General features: G+C 39.7%; 1 protein-coding gene across 6 annotated transcripts in view; it reads left to right on the top strand.

Moving 5' to 3' along the window:
* KCNQ5 (potassium voltage-gated channel subfamily Q member 5) overlaps positions 1-18,193 on the top strand; it is a 489,286-nt gene that overhangs the window by 347,182 nt on the left and 123,911 nt on the right. For 5 of the 6 annotated variants that reach the window (XM_087856952.1, XM_087856950.1, XM_087856951.1 and 2 more), the window contains exon 3: positions 11,125-11,251. In XM_087856952.1, the coding sequence (XP_087713078.1) occupies positions 11,125-11,251 (127 nt within the window). Of the gene's footprint in view, positions 1-6,436; positions 6,491-11,124; positions 11,252-18,193 lie in introns of all 6 variants that reach the window. The other variant, XM_087856953.1, reaches the window with a different exon arrangement.

Raw genomic sequence — 18,193 nt, 5'->3', positions numbered from 1 at the left:
GCAGAATTTTGATCTTAATGAATTGATAAAGCAGCATGCTAATTAGTTTTTGCTGAACCTGAAGTTTTGAACTAAAGGAAGCGTCAGCATTTAGTGAGGGCCTGCCTCCATAGAGGAGTTGGCACAGTGAATGAGGACTTTCTCAAGGGACTGCCACTCAGACAGCACTTACTGCACATCCGTTTTTGAGTCCTCTAGTGTGCGTGTCTCATCGTCCCAAACACATTGTAAACTCAAGGGTGATAGACACATTGCCCATCCCTATATCCTGCATGTTTATGGTATTCGGTATACATTTGTAAAGGGAATTCATGAGAAGCAGAAAACCTATAAATAAAAGAAATGTTGCAGAACGGTTAGTTTTATACTAAACTATGCAAATATCCTAAAAGATGAGGGAAAGTACAGATTTTCTGAAAATCAAGGGACCTCTCGGTATTAGAACACTTTCTTTGGTCCAAGCAAGGGTAGTTATAAGGGCAGAAATGTAACTCCCAGGTAAGAAAAGTAAAAAGTTCTGAAAGGTCTCCAAGAACACGCCCAGCCCTGACCTGATTCTCAGCCTCTTGGTAGCACAGAAGCCATTGTCTCAGTCTGCTTGGACTGTTATAACGAAATACGTAGACTGGGCGGCTTAAGCAACAAATGTTTCTGTCTCACAGTTCTGGAAGCTACGAGTCCAAGATCAAGGTGATGATTGATTTTATTCCCCAATGAGGGCCCTCTTCCTGGCTTGCAGACAACTGCCTTCTCCCTGTGTCCCTACAGTGGGGTGGGGGAGGGGGAGGAGTGGGGGAGCCTGTGAGCAGCTCTGTCTCTCTTCCTTTTCTTATAAGGGCATTAATCCCCATCATGGAGCCCCACCTTCATGACTTAATCTAAACCTAATTACCTCCCAAGGACCTATCTCCAGATACCATCACATTGGGGGCTGAGGCTTCAACGTCTGAATTTTGGAGGGAAGCAAACATTCAGTCCATTAGAACTGTCCTCTCATCTTGTCACAGGTGTTCATCACAACCTGCAAGACAAATTTCACCAACAGGAAAAAATAAGATTTGCTCTATGATCAACTTAGCTGATATGTACTAATTTCTTAAGGCCTGGGATGTCTTTTTATTGAAATATATTACTTGTTTGTTTTAACGAATTTTATTTAAATTTTTATAAGTATTTTAAATTTTTATAAGTAAGAAAAACTCATTGCCTTGCATATTTTCATATTATAGAACCAATAGAATGGGTTAAGTTTATTTCTGGTAGCAGTGTTAATTTTAAATTGTTACTCAGGCGGGGGAGAGTGTGGGGGAATAAATTGTTATTGCTATTGTTTGGGGGCAAGCTCATACAGTTCCCGAGAGAAAGAAAAGCCTATAAGATAATGAGAAATTGACAAACTAGCATGTCAAATCAAATAAAAACTTGGTTTGATTTCATTCATTTTGGAGACTCTCTCGGTATTCCCATTTTGATCTGATTCAGAGCTTTTAGCTTCACTTCCAACTTTAACTGGTTCGCTTGTGATTTTTTTTTTTTGGCAAAACCATAGCAGAATGTTTATCTGGGTTCAGTTCAAGGTGCAGCAAACTGTTTTCAATTTTTCTAGCTTGCATGATTCAGAGGTTTAGTTCTGATCCCTGCTACATACACATGTGGCTGCATGTAGACGCACCCATATATAAATCTCAAACCCAGTAAGGTTTAATTTGGTTTGGGGTGGGGAACCACAAAAGAACTCAGTGAGCCTGTTTTCTGTTCCCAAGGAAGGGGAGGGGAGGGGAGAATGTGCAGGAAGCCCTACCGCCAACTTGAGCACCTCGGTACAGACAGCATCACTATGGCTCTGTACCAAGGACAGAATTCCCCAGCCCACAATGTGACAGGTGGAGCGGAAACCCACCCTTTGCCCTGATTTAAATGTGACTTTAAGAACACAAAACACGAACACAGAAGGGGTCACTTGGATGGCTCCCTCATACCAGGCAGGCATTATGTAGCACTTAACAGCAACCAACCTATCCCAAAGTGTCTGAAGTCGCTGTAAGATAGCAGACATGCTCATGGCATCTCACCTAGCAACTAGGGTGCATAGGAACATTGCTAGGCTGAACTGGGGGGAAATGAGGAATGTCCTCTGTTCCTCACTCTTGTCCTCTGTCCACTCTTGTCCATCTGTTCTTCTCCCCAACAAGGGGGCACCCGCTTCCTATCCCAGGCCTATCTGTTCTCAAACTGTGGCCCCAACACCTGATAAAAAACCTGCCCCAGGTCTTTCTTTGGTAATAAAGTGTAAATCAGTCATTTGGGATGAGACAGTTTCAAACTACTCCCTTCCCTAAGCCCTACTGAAAATCCTCTGGGATAAATGAACGTTGCAGGGGTGACTGGCTGGCTTAGTCGGTGGAGCATGTGACTCTTGATCTCAGGGTTATGAGTTTGCACACCATGTTGGGTGCAGAGATTACTTTTTAAAAAATGAACATTGCATATAAATATGGTTAATGAATTACTTTTCAGGGAGAGATTTGCATTTTAACAGGTATAAAAAATTTGAAAGGATAAATTATTGCTAGACAAGTTTCAGGAATCAACCAACCAAAAAAGGGAAGAGCTTAGGAGGCACTGAGTTTTCCTGGTGCTCCTGAAATGGATTCATCTATCAGTATCTTCCTAAGCCTCCCAAGCAAAAAGGCCAGCCCCAGATACTGGCTTTCAAAACCATCTCAATCACTGTTTCCAAAGGCAGGAAGCATTGATGCCCCTTCACACCTTGTTCTGATCTCCCCATCCCTACCCTACTCCTAGTGTGATATCCCCTTTCTGTTCACATCCCCACTCAGTATCTACTAAGCAACTTAGTAAAGTTCCGTCATATTCTCATCACTCCCCTCCCTGGATACAAGCATAATCCTGAAGGTATTGACATGTCTTCAACTTCAAGTCAAATTAGTCCCATTGGAAGAAACATTCATTCTCTCCAGTTCTTTTCCAATACACTAAAAGTTAATGTGCCACCCCGAAAAGTAAGAAGAAATGTGAAAGGAAGTTAGATTGAAGACGGATGCATGTAATGGCCACTAAGTAATGGTCAGTAAGCTTGTGTTTAGGGTCTTTTCTGTTCTAGAAAGAGACAAATATCCAGAAGATGACTTGCTTTTGTGTATTTGTTTCCACATTCTGATTTAAATGTGGATAGGGGCGCCTGGGTGGCACAGCGGTTAAGCATCTTCCTTCAGCTCAGGGCGTGATCCCGGTGTTACGGGATCAAGCCCCACATCAGGCTCCTCCGCTATGAGCCTGCTTCTTCCTCTCCCACTTCCCCTGCTTGTGTTCCCTCTCTCGCTGGCTGTCTCTATCTCTGTCAAATAAATAAATAAAATCTTTAAAAAAAATAAAAATAAAAATAAAAAAATAAATGTAGAATGATCTCTAGATCTTAATTTCATTTCCTTAACATGTATTATGCTAGTAAACTTTCCAAATTACAAAGAATTATAACTGCAACCCTCTGACTGATGCCTTTCTTTAAAATTTATGACTCAGTTTACGTCACAGATCCTTTCTCTCCAGGGATTATGTGAGGAGGCAAGCTGGCCTGCTAGCCCTATGTGACTTTAACTATACACACACACACACACAAAGGAACAAAAATAGCTAGAAATTGATTGTGTTGCTATTCTGAATAAAGGCAGTAGTTCCAATTTTGTATGTCTAATTAGCCACAGCTCTTCAAGAATTGGTGCAAATGTCATGGGGTTTATAATGTTGGCATTTCATCTTCACAAAAATGCCATTTGATGGCATAAAACCAGAAAAAATTAATGGTCACAGCAGACAGCTTGTAGATTAGACAAAGGTCACAATGTTTAACTGAACAGTGCTATTAATTAATGAGAAAACAATTAGAACATGAGCTGTTAGGCATTGTGAATTTGTAAAAAAAAAAAAAAAAAAAAATCAGTCTATACCCAAAACTACTCTGAGTAACTCAAAAATAAAGTAGCTGCAAGAACAGAATTTAAATCTTGAATTGTACAGCAAAGTCATCTATATTAATGAAATAGCATCACAGTTCTCTGGTGGGTGATATAAAGATTGTTCCCCAATATCTAGAAAAGAGAGTGCCAGTTAGTGTTCTCAATAAATATTCTAGATAAAACCTAAGACTAGCTCTACCACTGCCTGTTGGGTTTCTTAATTTCTATATGCATTTTCTTAGTCTTTAAGAAAAATAGGAAAGGTATTCTGTGTTTTTCCAAAATTCTGTGAGTACAAATGAGGCAACACTATAACTTCTTCAAGACAGTTGATAAAAATCATAAACAGTGCCTTTGTTCTATAGAGAGCTGTCAAAGCCAAGCTTTTAGAAGCTTCAATAAAGAAGGACAGAACCATTGTTAGTAACACCAACTTTATGTTACAGCTTTCCTCCAAGTAGGTCAAGTACTCCAATAATTATTCACTAATCTCTTCAACAACCATTTGAGTAAATAATGGACATTTTATTTTAATTAAAAATAAGCGAAAGAAGATGTACTGTTTATCCTGAGGTACAGCAGCAAAGGCACCAGAACCTGTCACAAGGCAGGTCCGACAAAGATCAGAAGACCCATCCCTAATCTAAATCATTTCAACCGAGTATAGCAGATATTTGTCTTTTTAAGTCATTTGAAAACAAAATAAGGAGACTCCATCCAAAAGGTCTTTAGAGAGTACCATTAAACCAAAACACAGTAAGATCATATCTAGTACCTCAATTCAAAGAGGAATACATTTCCTCTTCTGAGTCTACCCATTGGCTAGATGATGGGTGATGGCTTTTTTTTTCATTGAGATTTTTTTGAAGTAATTGTTGATTCACATTCAGTTGTAAGAAATAACACAGAGATATCCTACATACGCTTTACCCCATTTCCCCAAATTTTCCCCCAAATTTTTCCCCCAAATTTTGGAAAACTATAATATCACAAGCCAGATAATAAATTGATACAATCCACAGATCTTATTCAGATTTTCCCAGTTTTCCTTGGGGCTTTTGTATGTGGGTATGTATGTATTTGTATGTGGATACTCAGTTCTGTAATTTTATCACGTGTCATGTCATGTCAAGACAACAGTCAAGACATCAAGTAGTTCCATCACCACAAAGACCTGCCAAGTTGCTCTTGAATAACTCTACCCACATCCTCCTTTCCATCTCCTCCCCATCCCTGACCTCTCGCAACCAGTAATCTGCTCTGCATTTCTAAATTTTTTTCATTTCAAAAATGTTATGTTCTCGGTGTAATTCCCTAGAGATTCATCCAAATTGCTGTGTGTATCGTAGTTCATTTATCTTTATTGTTGAGTAGGTGTCCACGTGTGGACGTACCACAGCTTGTTTAGCCATTCACACGGTGAGGACATCCGGACTGTTTTCAGCTTTGGGTCATTATGAATAAATCCACTGTGAACATTCATGTACCGGTTTTGTAAGTTTTTATGTCTCTGGCATGAATGCCCAAGAGTACAGTTGCTGAGTCTCACAGTAACTACATGTTTAGTTTTATAAGAAACTATACCAGTTTCTTACAATGATAAGAAATACATGAGTATTTCTTATGCCAGTAATACATGAGTGATCCAGTTTCTCTGCATTCTCCCCAACATTTTGTGTGGACACAATTTTTTACTTTTGGCATGCTGATAGGTGTGTAGTGTTATCTCGTGTGGTTTTAATTTGCGTTTCGCATATGGCTAATGATGCTGAATATCTTATTTGCCATCCCTATGTCCTCTTTAGTTAAATATCTATTCATTTCTTTTGCCCATTTTCTAATTGAACTGTTTGGGTTTTTTTCCTGTTAAGTTTTGAGAGTTTTTGTATATTCTAGATACAAGGTCTTTGTCAGATATGTGGTTTGCAAATATTTTCTGCCAGTCTATAGTTTGTCTTTTCATCCCCTTCTTTTGATGAAGTCCAGTTTATCAGTGTTTTTCCTTTTATTTCTAGTGCTTTTGATGTCAAATCTGAAAACTCTTTGTTTAACACAAATTCCAAAATTTTTTCCTGTGTTTTTTACTAAAAGTTTTATAGCTTTAACATTTAAGCCTATGGCCTATTTTGAATTGATTTTTATATAAGGTGTGAGATACAGATTGAGGTTCATTTTTTTTTTGCATATGGATATCCATTTGCCCCAGCATCATTTATTGAGAAAGCTATTTCTTCCTCCATCCAATTGCTTTTTGTACCTCTATCAAAAAAAATCCATATCTTTGTACCTTTATCCAAATCCGTATTTGTCTAGGTATATTTCTAAGTTCTCTATTCTGTTCCATTTCTCTATATGTGTCTGACCCTCCACCAGTACCACACAGTCTTGATTACTAAAACTATATTGTAGGCCTTAATACCAGATAAATTAACTCCTCCCTCTTTATTCTTCTTTTTCAGGATATTTTAAAGCTATTCGAGGGCCTGTGACCTTCCATATAAATTTTAGAAAAGGTTGGTTTGTGTTTACAAAAAAAAAGCTTGCTGAGGGGCGCCTGGGTGGATCAATCAGTTAAGTGTCCAGCTCTTGGTTTCGGCTCAGGTCATGATCTCAGGGTCCTGAGTTGGAGCCCCACATGGGGCTCTGTGCTCAGCAGGGAGTCTGCTTCAGATTCTCTGTCCTTGTCCCTCCTCCTCTGTGTCTCCCCCACTCGCATGCACACTTTCTCTCTCTCTCTCTAAAATAAAGAAAGAAATAAATCAAGCAAACAAGCAAGAAGCAAGCTTGCTGGGATTTTGATAAAAATTTCATTAACCTATAGCTCAACCTATGCAAAGTTGAGTCTTCCAGTTCATGAACATTGTATTTCCATCTATTTGGGTCTTTTCTGATTTCTGTCATCAACATTTTGCAATTTCCAGCATGCATATCCGCTACATGTTTTGTTAAATGCATAGCTAAACATTTTATTTTCTTTGGAACAATTATAAATAATACTGTGCTTCTAATTTTGGTTTCCACATCCTCATTGTTAGTATACAGAAATGTGATTGATTTTTGTACGTTGATCTTAAATCTTGCAACCTTACTGAACTCGCTTACTAGTTCTAAGCATTTTTTTTTTTAATATGCCTTGCAATTTTCTCTGGAGACAATCATGTCATCTGCAAATAGAGACTGTTTTATGTCTACCTTTCCAGTGTGTATGCCTTTTATTTCTTTTATTTCTTTTACTTACCTTACTGCAGTGACTGTATTACTTAACTATGTTGAATAAGAGAAATGAAACTAGCATCTTGCCTTGTTCCTGATTTTAGGGGAAAGCATTCAGTCTTCCACCATTAAGTATGACATTAGCCGTAGGTTTTTGTAGATGCTATTTATCAAATTGAGATAATAAATCTCTATTCCTAACTTGCTGAGAGTTTTTACCATGAATGGGAAAACTGGATATTCACATGCAGAAGAATGAAATTGGACCCTTTTCTCACACCATACATAAAAATCAACTCAAAATTAATGAAAGATTAAATGTAAGACCTGAAACTATAAAACTGCTGGAAGAAAACATAGAAGAAGAGCTTCTTGACATTGGTCTGTACAATGACTTTTTTAACACTACCCTCAAATCACAGACAACAAAAGCAAAAATAGACAGGTAGGATTGCATCAAACTAAAAAGCTTTTGCATAGCAAAGGAAACCATCAACAGAGTGAAGAGACACCCTCCAGAATGGGAGGAAACATTTGTACATCAAACATCTGATAAGGAGTTAATATCCTAATATATAAGGAATTTCCATAACTGAATAGCAAAACAACAACCACCACCACCAAGTAACCTGATCTAAAAGATGGACAAAAGACCTGAATAGATATTTCTCAAAAGAAAACATGAAAATAGCCAACAGGTTTATGAAAAGGCATTCAATCCACATCACTAATCGTCTGGGAAATGCTGATGATTAAAACCACAATAAGCTATTACTTAACACCTGTAAGAATGGCTGTTATCAAATAGACAAAAGATAACAAGTATTGGCAAAGATGTGGAGAAAAGGGAACCCTGTACCCTGTTGGTGGGCCTGTAAATTGATACAGTCACCATGGAAGGAGGTTCCTCCAAAACTTAAAAATATGATCCAGCAAGCCCACTTCTGAGCATGTATTCAGAGGAAATGAAGTCAGGATCTTGAAGAGATACCTGCACTCCCATATTCATTGCAGCTTTATTCACAATAGCCATGATATGGAAACAACCTAAATGTCCATCAGTGGACAGATGGATAAAGAAAATGTGGTACATACATATATGATGGAATATTATTCAGCCTTTACAAAAAAGAAACACCACCACTTGCAGTAACATGAATGAACTTGGAGGATATCATGCTAAGTAAAGTAAATCAGACACAGAAAGACAAATACTGCATCATCTCACTTATATGTGGAATCTAAGAAAGCCAAACTCATAAAAGCAGAGAGTAGAATGGTGATTGCCAGGGACTGGAGGGTTAGGGGGAAAGGGGAGATGTTGGTCAAAGGATACAAAGTTTTAGTCGTGCAAGATGAATAAGTTGTGGAGATCTAATACACAGCATGGTGACAAATCTATTCCCTACCTATCAGATTTGGGGTGCTCTCTCTTCTCTGATTCAATAGCACACTAAAGTGTCCAACTCCTGGTTTCAGCTGAGTTCATGATCTCAGGGTCGTGGTCTCAGGGTGGTGAGATCAATTCTGCAGCAGGCTATATGCTTAGCAGGGAGTCTGCTTGAGATTCTGGCCCTCCCCCTGCTTGTGAGTACATGCTTTCTCTCTCTCTCTCTCTCTCTCTCTCTCAAATAAATAAATAAATCTTTAAAAAATAATTTTAGCCCTTGTAGAGAACCCCAAGTAATGGTCTAGTAAGGAGAGAATTCTGACCCTAGTATGCATCCCCCAAGGCAGAAATTGTGACCCCGTGGTAAAATCCAATTATAACTTCCTCTTGCTTTATTTGGAAATGAAGGATATTTCCCCCTAATGCTTGAAAGAAAGAAAGAAAGAAAGAAAGAAAGAAAGAAAGAAAGAAAGAGAGAAACCAGCAAGGAATATTTCTGAACAAGGGGCCCCGAGTAAAGAATTTGTAGGTGTAATCTGTCCTGCCTCAGTGCAACGTAGAAATGACACAGTGGTGACCTGCCTTACTTCAGAATAATGGCCATGCATCTATTAGTGTCATCTGTTCCTATGAAAAAGGAAAACCATTGTATGATGTGCCTAGTCGCTCAAGCTCTGGGGTATCCCTTAGAATAAGACCTCTCACCGGTGGTGTGCTGAACTTCTTGGCACAAGTAGGAGTTAGAGGCAGAGATAAAAAAGTGGACCTGCCATAAAAACTAGATTGGAAATAGGCACAGCTACGTGGACATCTTAGGCCATGTTTTCTCTATGTGGGAAGGTGTGCTGGATTGAATACAAGTGGTCTGGCAACTTTGGCCACCTTAATGAATGAATACACTCAACTACCTAGATGCAGACTCAAAAGCAAAGCAAAACCAAAATAAAACGAAAGCCTCACATCGTTAATGAGTGTATGTTGACCATAGTTTTGGTTATCTGTACGTAAAGTCATCTTTGGGGATTTACTCCCTAGGTAGTTTTAAGTCCCTGTAAGTAAGCAGCGATGACACTGGAGACTCATTTTTCATCATGAGAAATATTTGTGGGTTACCTAGCACAGAATAACAGGGTAGAATGATCTATCTCTACTGGGCTCTGCAAAAGTGCAACATATTACCGTGTGTGCTAACTGAAGAGAGAGACATTTGCCTGAAACTTGCAACAAAAATGCCATTTTTCTAAATTTGATAACAGTTTTTATCTTGGAATGTGGGGTGGGAGATTAGGATCTTTACTTTCTATGCTCTATATTTCTGCGATGTTTGAATGTTTTAATAAAGACCATGTATCCCTCTTATAAGTAATTAGTTATAATAAAAATCAGTATACATTGTTAGCATTATAAATGCTAAGTCAACCGTTGTTTAAAGACAAGAAAGGGAATTATTTTTTAAAGGAAAATAAATTTCAATAAACTCAGTGCCTGTCCCTCTAAAGGGACAACAAGGTGACTATGACACGCTTGCTCTGGAGATGCTTTATTCTTACAAATTCCATTTGGCTTCTCGAGAAATTCTATGACCCACTACAGAATGAGCCACATTAGTTGGCCTTTCCCCAGCGTTCACTCACAGCTATTCCTAAATAATCTCAGTCATTTTGCTGGAGCAGGTGTTACATTCTGAGTATCTCTCACCAAAAGACAACAGAAGAATTAACAAGCTTCAGATCTGGAGGATTCAGGGTCTCATTTCAGGCAAAGAATATATGTGTCACACATGTCATAATGCTTTTGAAACTTTCTGTCTTATCAGAAGATTTTGACACCATAACAAAAGAATTCCGTATACTTCCACATGTTTACTTCTTTTTCTCTAAGAACGACTCTTAAGGACTTAAGAATTATATCACTTTTTTTTTTTAAAGATTTTATTTATTCATTTGACAGAGAGAGACAGCCAGCGAGAGAGGGAACACAAGCAGGGGGAGTGGGAGAGGAAGAAGCAGGCTCCCAGTGGAGGAGCCTGATGTGGGGCTCGATCCCAGAACACCGAGATCACGCCCTGAGCCGAAGGCAGACGCCTAACGACTGAGCCACCCAGGCGCCCCAAGAATTATATCACTTCTTGCAGCAAAATCAAAGTCTCTGTTTTGTAAAAATGTAAAGCTGTGTTTTCAGGGTCCCCTCCTTCGTTTCAAATATTTCACACGTTACTGGGTGGCTGAAGTTGGTTACATTGTGTAGTCCACACAAGGCAGATCTGTAATTCAGCCTGCACATTTAGTATTAAAACTGACTCCTAAATTCGTACAGTGTTAGGGACTTGACTAGGAATAGCATTCCATGATGGGAAGTGCAGACCATGTGAGGTGCACCTGTGTTCCAGGGTTAGTTTGCTCTGAAGAAGAGGGGATGTTAACTCGGGGCACTAACAACTATATTTTAGATGAACTCCCTCAATGGCCAGAAGTGCCCGTGGAGCTTCTCGCTGTGGTTGGCTCCACAGTGCCTCTCTCTAACATGTCTTATTTCACATTTTAGGAGTTCGTGATGATTGTCGTCTTTGGTTTGGAGTTCATCATTCGAATCTGGTCTGCAGGCTGCTGTTGTCGGTATAGAGGATGGCAAGGAAGACTGAGATTTGCCCGAAAGCCCTTCTGTGTTATAGGTGAGTATCAAAGCCCTAGAGTTGGATTTATGGCACTACGTTTTTTTTTTTCTTCTGTCTCCTCTATTGCAATATTTAATCAATATTAAAAGATAACATTCCTGGAATATTTGCCATGGGCTGGACACTTCTGTGTTTTAAAAGTGTTGACTCATTTAATCCTCACCATAATACTATGAGGTAAGTTATTTTTTTTTAATCCTCATTTTACAAATGAGGAAACTGAGGCAAAGAGAGGTGAAGTAAGTTTCTGCAAGTCCTACACATAGGAAGTGGTAGAGCTGGGAGTTTGAGCCAGATGGTCTGGTTCTAGAATATCCACTTTTATCATATTAAGTGATACTGAAATGTATGGTTCTCCAGTGTTCTGAATTAAGGAAGCATTGATTTCAGTAAGTATAAAAGCCCCTTTTGGCTCTACGATTTGAGCAATACTTTTATGCTCTCTATCAATGGGCGTGTACAGCAGTGTATTAGCCCTGATAAAGCATGTCGGTCACCATGCCTCAAGAATGATGACAAGTGTGACTTACTTTATGCACGGATATCTGTAGGCGGCCCCCGAGTGAATACCACTTCTCTGCGGCTCTCCCGCTGTGGCGGCTTCAGAGGGACTCCATTACCTGGGAACCAGCCTGACATTATACTTTATAATGACGACGATGCCATACAGCATTCTGGACTTAAGACCTGGCATCCCCCAGTAATATATTTAAAAGTCTACCATAAAAATGAAAACCCACTCAATTATATCTTAATTTTCAAATTAATTAATTATTTTTTTGAGTAAATTGCTTACCTCATAGCCCTTTATTCCTAAATATTCCAGTGTGGGTTTCCTAAGAATAAGGACATTCTTTTACATAAACTTCCATACCTTGAACATTCATACAATACTTCAGCTAATCTGCTGATTATGTTCCAGTTTTATCAATTGACCTAGTAATGTCCTTCACAGCATGCTTGCCTCTCCAGTGCCAGGTCCCGTCTAGGACGACATACTGCGCTGAGCTGTCCTGTCCCTCGAGTGTCCTCCATCTAGAACAGCTCCTCAGCCTTTCTTTGTCTTGTAGTACATTAACATTTTTGACGTAGATAGCCTATTTTTTAAAGATAGAATGTTCTTCCTTTTGGGGGGCAAAAAAAGAAAACCCTAAATATAAACGCTGTTGTTGTTGTTTTTGTTGTTGTTGCTGTGTAAAATTTACATTTGGTTTCCTTGCTCTTTTTCTTCCCATTTCTTTGGCAGCCATTCAAACCCAAATGCTAAAAGTTCTTGGTGAGGCTTACTTATTTCAACTACTTCCCATCTGAGGAAGTATGTTTTTATTTATGAGCTCATCTAGACTGTCTTCATCAACAGCCAGTTTTCCATTTCATTTGCAGTGTCAGGAATTGCTGATTAATCTTCTTCATTTCCTCCTTTCCCCTATTCCCTGCAATAACCCCTGGGTGGGCTTATGAAGAACTTGGAGAAAGTGTCTGCTTATCCCTGGGCACTGTTGAGAAGAATCCTTCACTCCATCCTTGCTGTGTAGGATGGAGCACTGTCCTGGGGATGGGAGAAAGGTGGGCTCCCCACACACTCTGAGTTAATTAACTCTGAGTTAATTTCAGAGTAGGCACATTTTGAGAGGGTCACCGTTCATTCAACCAAACCTTCTGGAGATGTGGCTGTGTGTGAAGCACTGGAGTTATAATGGTGAATCTAGTAAAATTCTAAGTTAAACCTATCCTGAAATACCTTGCATGGCTTTCACTAATGCAATCTGTTTGTCCAGCTGCCTGTCTTCTGTAAGAATAGGCTTTAGTCCTTTTCAGAAGCCATTGTGCTCGGAGGAGAGAAGGTAGTAACTCCCAGCCTTGCAGGTTCACCCAGCCCCCAAGGCATATCAATGAAGGCATTTGATTTTTCTCGCTGGAGACCGTTTTCTCTTTTTGAATTCTCTACTCCGGAGACATGCGGGAGGACTTTAACTTCATGTGAAACTATTGCACAAGTACTTTCTGTCCTATAAGGGGCCCAAACAAAACAATTCACAAGGCAGATGGTTGGCCAAGACTCACTCAGCTTCTACAGGATGAGGTCGGTTCATGGATGACTGCAGGAATGTTCCATTCGAGATTTGAAAACCAATTAAAAATTGGCTTTGTTCCAATTCCAGGGGCAATGCCAACGTATTTCTGGCCTCCAAGCTAAAAAGAAAGTTCTTTCCCAGATGCCTGCTGCCTTTTGATAGCTGTTTTCCACTGTGGGTACCTCCAGCACATCTTAGTCCCTTAATTGTTCTCTTCCTGTCTCAGATCCTTGTGGTCTTGGTAGATTACGTGGTTCTAAACATGATGTTAGGATGTCTGTAATCTTCATCACCGTTGGCCCTATCGCAGTCCAGCTGAACTGATGTAAGAGTGGAACATGTTCAAAGGGGGCTCTTCAGTGTGATGTCAGTAAAATTTAAGCTACACAGAGGAACCAAATGTCGTCTGCCTGGAGGCAGCAGGCTGTAGCAGGTGACTGTGGAAACCATTCTAGGCCTGTTGAATAGGTCCATAAAGATGATTGATACCATTGGTAAAATGATAAAGTGCAACGTAAAGTGAACCCTGTAATTCCCTTGTTCAGCCGAATTCATCGTGGCAAAATGAAAAAAAGAAAAAAGGAATAGCGTGTCTCTCATCTATCTGTGAAAACTGTTCCGAGTTTGCAAATGCGGCTCGTCTCTCACGGCTCCATGTATTTGTAAGATCTGATTACCCTGAACACGCCAAATACACACCCAAATGTTTTCAGCCATTTGAGCATTCAAGAAAAGGATATGGAAAAGACGGTGGCAGCCGGGCTGTTCTTCAAGTGGGAAACGCTTTCCGTGGGCGCGTCCATGTTGTCGTTTCCAGCTGGAAACAGACCAAAGCTATGGCAGCGGTCAGCTAGTGAGCCTCGTACGGAATTGAGCCCGACAGACCAGCTGATAGTGTGTGGACACAAGCTGCTAGAGGCCCCACTGGCTGAGTCCCCAATACTAGAACTCCCCTCTCCTGAACTGCCTACCCTCCCTAGCCCTGCATTCTAGCCAGAACGGGGAGCCTTTTAAATTACAAAATCATCACATACTTGTGTTTGGACAGCATATTTTAAACATCTTTAACTTAAGGGGAAACATTTTTATTCAGGTTTTTTTTAATTAGGTGCTTTCTTTCATTACTATATTGATTTATCTCTGCTTGGTATTGGAAATTTGCTTTGAAATCTGGTAAAACTTCATCTTGAATTAGAGAATTCTTCCTATACCTGTGCATTCAATTTATCTCTCTCCTTGAAGAATCTTTTGAAGTAACATGTCTACAGCCGTGGGCAATAATCACTGCGTTAGCAATTCGGAGAGTCAAGTATATTTTCGGGTTGAATACCCAAGCTGCCCTTCACTTGTCTAGACTGGCTGCCTTATGATTTCTCTACATTCAAACACCAAACACTCACTCAATGACCTCAGTATTGAGAATGTGTGAAATAACCTCCAACACTGATTTCGTAGTCATTCTTTTTCTTAGCTTTCATTAATGACCTCCCTGAAAATTGCAAATAGTACCAAAGGCTGGTACTTAGATCACGATAATGAGCCTGATGTGTCAGGAAGCCAACAAATTACTTCTAACAGTGGCTTTTTTGGATTCCCTGGTGACTCTTTCTAAAGACACATATAACAGAGCCATATTTCTCAGTCTTGCAGTGCATCTCAGGGAAGCAAATAAAACCAGCCTGTTATTAATCTTGAATCTGTATTTGATGCTAAATATAGTCAATATCTTCTTTTCCTTTTAATGTTTTCCTTCAGTGTAATCTTTCCACAAGAGGACAAAAGAGGCAAAGCACAGCACAGACGTTTCCCCCATGAGTTGAGCATATATGCTTTTGACATGAGATAACAGTCACTCAGGAAAATGCCAACGAGCGTATTTTTTTAATGAGAAAAAAAAATCAACTTCTGCTTTGGCTAAAAACAAATCGAATCCCTTTTTAAAATCAACCGCACAGCCAAGACCACTGTAATGTATCTGTGAGTTCATCTTATTAAAAGGCAACTGAAGCCACTAATGTGTTCAGAAATTATACCAGAGACTCCCTGAACTGCCACCGGCTTCTAAACTCAAGATCTGAAACATCGTGTTTCCATTTCTCTGCCTTCCCCGTCTTTTGTTCTAAGAGACATGCTCTCGAATTGTATCATTTTCCTTATCTTCCGATCTCTCCTCTCATTTAGTAGAAATTCCTTTCTCTCAGATGATTTTCTGCTACCATTCTTTCTTCTAAGTGTTCAGACTCCTTCAGTGCATATAGATTCCTTCAATATGAGTGGTTGGACCATCTGAGAATGATTAAATCCTGTTGGATTAATGGATCACAGATCAATCCTTCTAGTTAATAGCTGATATTTATTGAGACTTGCTGTATGCCAGGTGCTGCTGTACGCACTCTATAAATATTGCCTTCTTTAATCCTACATAGGTATAATATCCCATTTCATAGATGATGAAGTAAGACTGGGCTTAAGAAACTTGTTCAATGTTAGAAATATAGTAGGTGAGGGGTGCCTGGGTGGCTCAGTCAGCTAAGCATTCTGTGTTTGGCTCAGGTCATGATCCCAGGTCCTGGGATCTAGCCTCCTGGGATTGAGTCCTGTGTCAAGGCTCCGTGCTCAACGGGGAGCCTGCTTCTCCCTCTCCCTCTCCCTCTGCTACTTCCCCTGCTTGTGCTCTTTTACTCTCTCACAAATAAATAAATAAAATCTTTTTTAAAAAAAAGAAATACAGTAGGTGAAAGAATCAAGATTCACCCAACTTGGTGTTCGACCATTCAAGAGAATTCGGATGCTGACTACCTGGAGTTCGCACATACCACACAGGTGAAGGAGAGCCCCACAAGACACTCCCCCAGCGCCCGACTTCAGATGCTAGGCTACACACACTTCTGTCCGGCTGACTACACGTTTGGGGGTTCCCATAACCCTCCCCCACCTCAGGTTCAATAATTCGCTAGAATGACTCCCAGAATTCAGGAAAATGCTTTGCTTACTATTACCAGTTTATTATAAAAGATATAATTCAAGAACAGCCAAGTGGAAGAGATGCATAGGGTGAGGTACTTGAGACAAAGGAATGGCTAACATGGAGCTTTCATCCCCTCTCCAGGCATGCCACCCTTCCAACACCTTGGCAATCTGGAAGATCTCTGAAACCTGTGGTTTAGAGATTTTCATGGGGATTCCATTACATAGATGCAATTAATTCAATCATTGGCTATTGGTCATTGAATTCAGTCTCTAGGCCCTTTTCCCTTCCCAGATGTCTGGGGGGTAGGGCTGAAAGTTCCAACTCTCTAATCATGCCTTGGTCTTTCTGGTAACCAGCCCTCATCCTGAAGTTGTCCAGGGACCCCCAGCTACCAGTCATCTCATTAGCATAAAAAGATAATTACCACTCCAGAGAGTCCAAGGGTTTTAGGAGCTGTATGCCAGAAACCCAGGACAATGACCAGATATCTATTTCCCATTGTACCACACTACCCAACTGTAAGAAGATTGACCTTATTGTTTATTAGCATTTTAAAATTAAATTTAACTGAAGCTTGTCCACTGTCATCAACTTACAAAGAATCTGATACTTTCATATTCATCATTAGTAATCCAAGATCTTTGAATGAGAAGCCAGACTTTACAAAATATTAATTGCAGTACTGGCCTTATATATCAGCCCTATTATATCAACTAAATCAGGTTATCTATTGCAGCTTTCTAACCTAAAAGGGAAATGGGGCTCTAAAATAGACTTACTTGCTTTGTATAAGATTGCTTACTTTCTTGAGCAATGTAGTCATAAAGTTCTCTGGGTATTTCTTAATTGGGGATATCTCCAGAGAAGTGATATTACTCCAGAAATGCCTTCTGGTGTTTGTTAATGTTGGTAGACTATAGAGAGACATGTCAAAACAGAATTGTTGACTTAGTACAAAATGTGAACTTATAAAGTAGCTTGATTAGCAGATAAGACTTGACCATATAGACAATGCCCTTAGATGAAAATGAATAGCTAAAGATTATTTTCCACACCTTCTAGAAATTTCATTAGAGCACTATGATATATTGTACTAGTATTATGTACTATCAAGTTATTTAAGTTATGTAAGAAAATTCATTCACAGAACACTTATTATGTGCCAGACATGATCTTTGGTGCAAAAGACACAAAGATGAATGAAACAAGGTACCTGCCTGTGAGAATATGGTCCCCCGTGTCCTTAGAGAAGGGCAAAACTGGTAGGAGGGGGACTAATTATGCTGATACAGAACAAAGGTGATGGAGGTAGAAGTAGTCTTGGTAAGAAGGATATAGAGTATCATGACTGATTATACAAGACAGAGAAGCGAAAGATACTCAAGGTTTTGAGCTTAGTAATTCAACAAATATTTATGCAACATCCACCATGTCCAACCATGGTTCCATATGCTGGAGAGGTTGTGTTGTACCCAATGGGCAAGGGCCTCCTTGTAGAGCAATATTCTAGTGGATGCAGAAAAATAATACACAAATGTATTTTTTAGAAACAAGGTTGTGTCAACTAGAGATAATTGCAATGAAAAAAATAAAACAGAGAGATGAGGGGCTTCTTTAGATTAGGTGTCCCAAGAGAGTCTTTCTAAGGAGTGGACACTCAAGTTGACCTGAATATTAAGAAGGAGCCATTCATGAGATTCAGGCACAGATTTTTTTCAGGCCAGGGGATAGTAACTGCAAGTATTCTTGTGACCCAAGAGCTTATATAAGGAAGAGACATAAGGTCATTGTGGCTGGAGTTCTGTAAACAGTGGCAGAGTAGTAGGAAATGATGCAGGGACCGTCACACCCTGAGCAGTATGTAAGCCAGTTGAGGGCATATGGTAGTTGCCT

Source organism: Ursus americanus, chromosome 29 (assembly GCF_024610735.1).
Source record: "Ursus americanus isolate L20-20 chromosome 29, mUrsAme1.1.p, whole genome shotgun sequence".
Taxonomy (NCBI): domain Eukaryota; kingdom Metazoa; phylum Chordata; class Mammalia; order Carnivora; family Ursidae; genus Ursus; species Ursus americanus.
The sequence above is the reverse complement of the archived record's forward strand: the minus strand, read 5'-3'. Positions and strand labels throughout refer to the sequence as shown.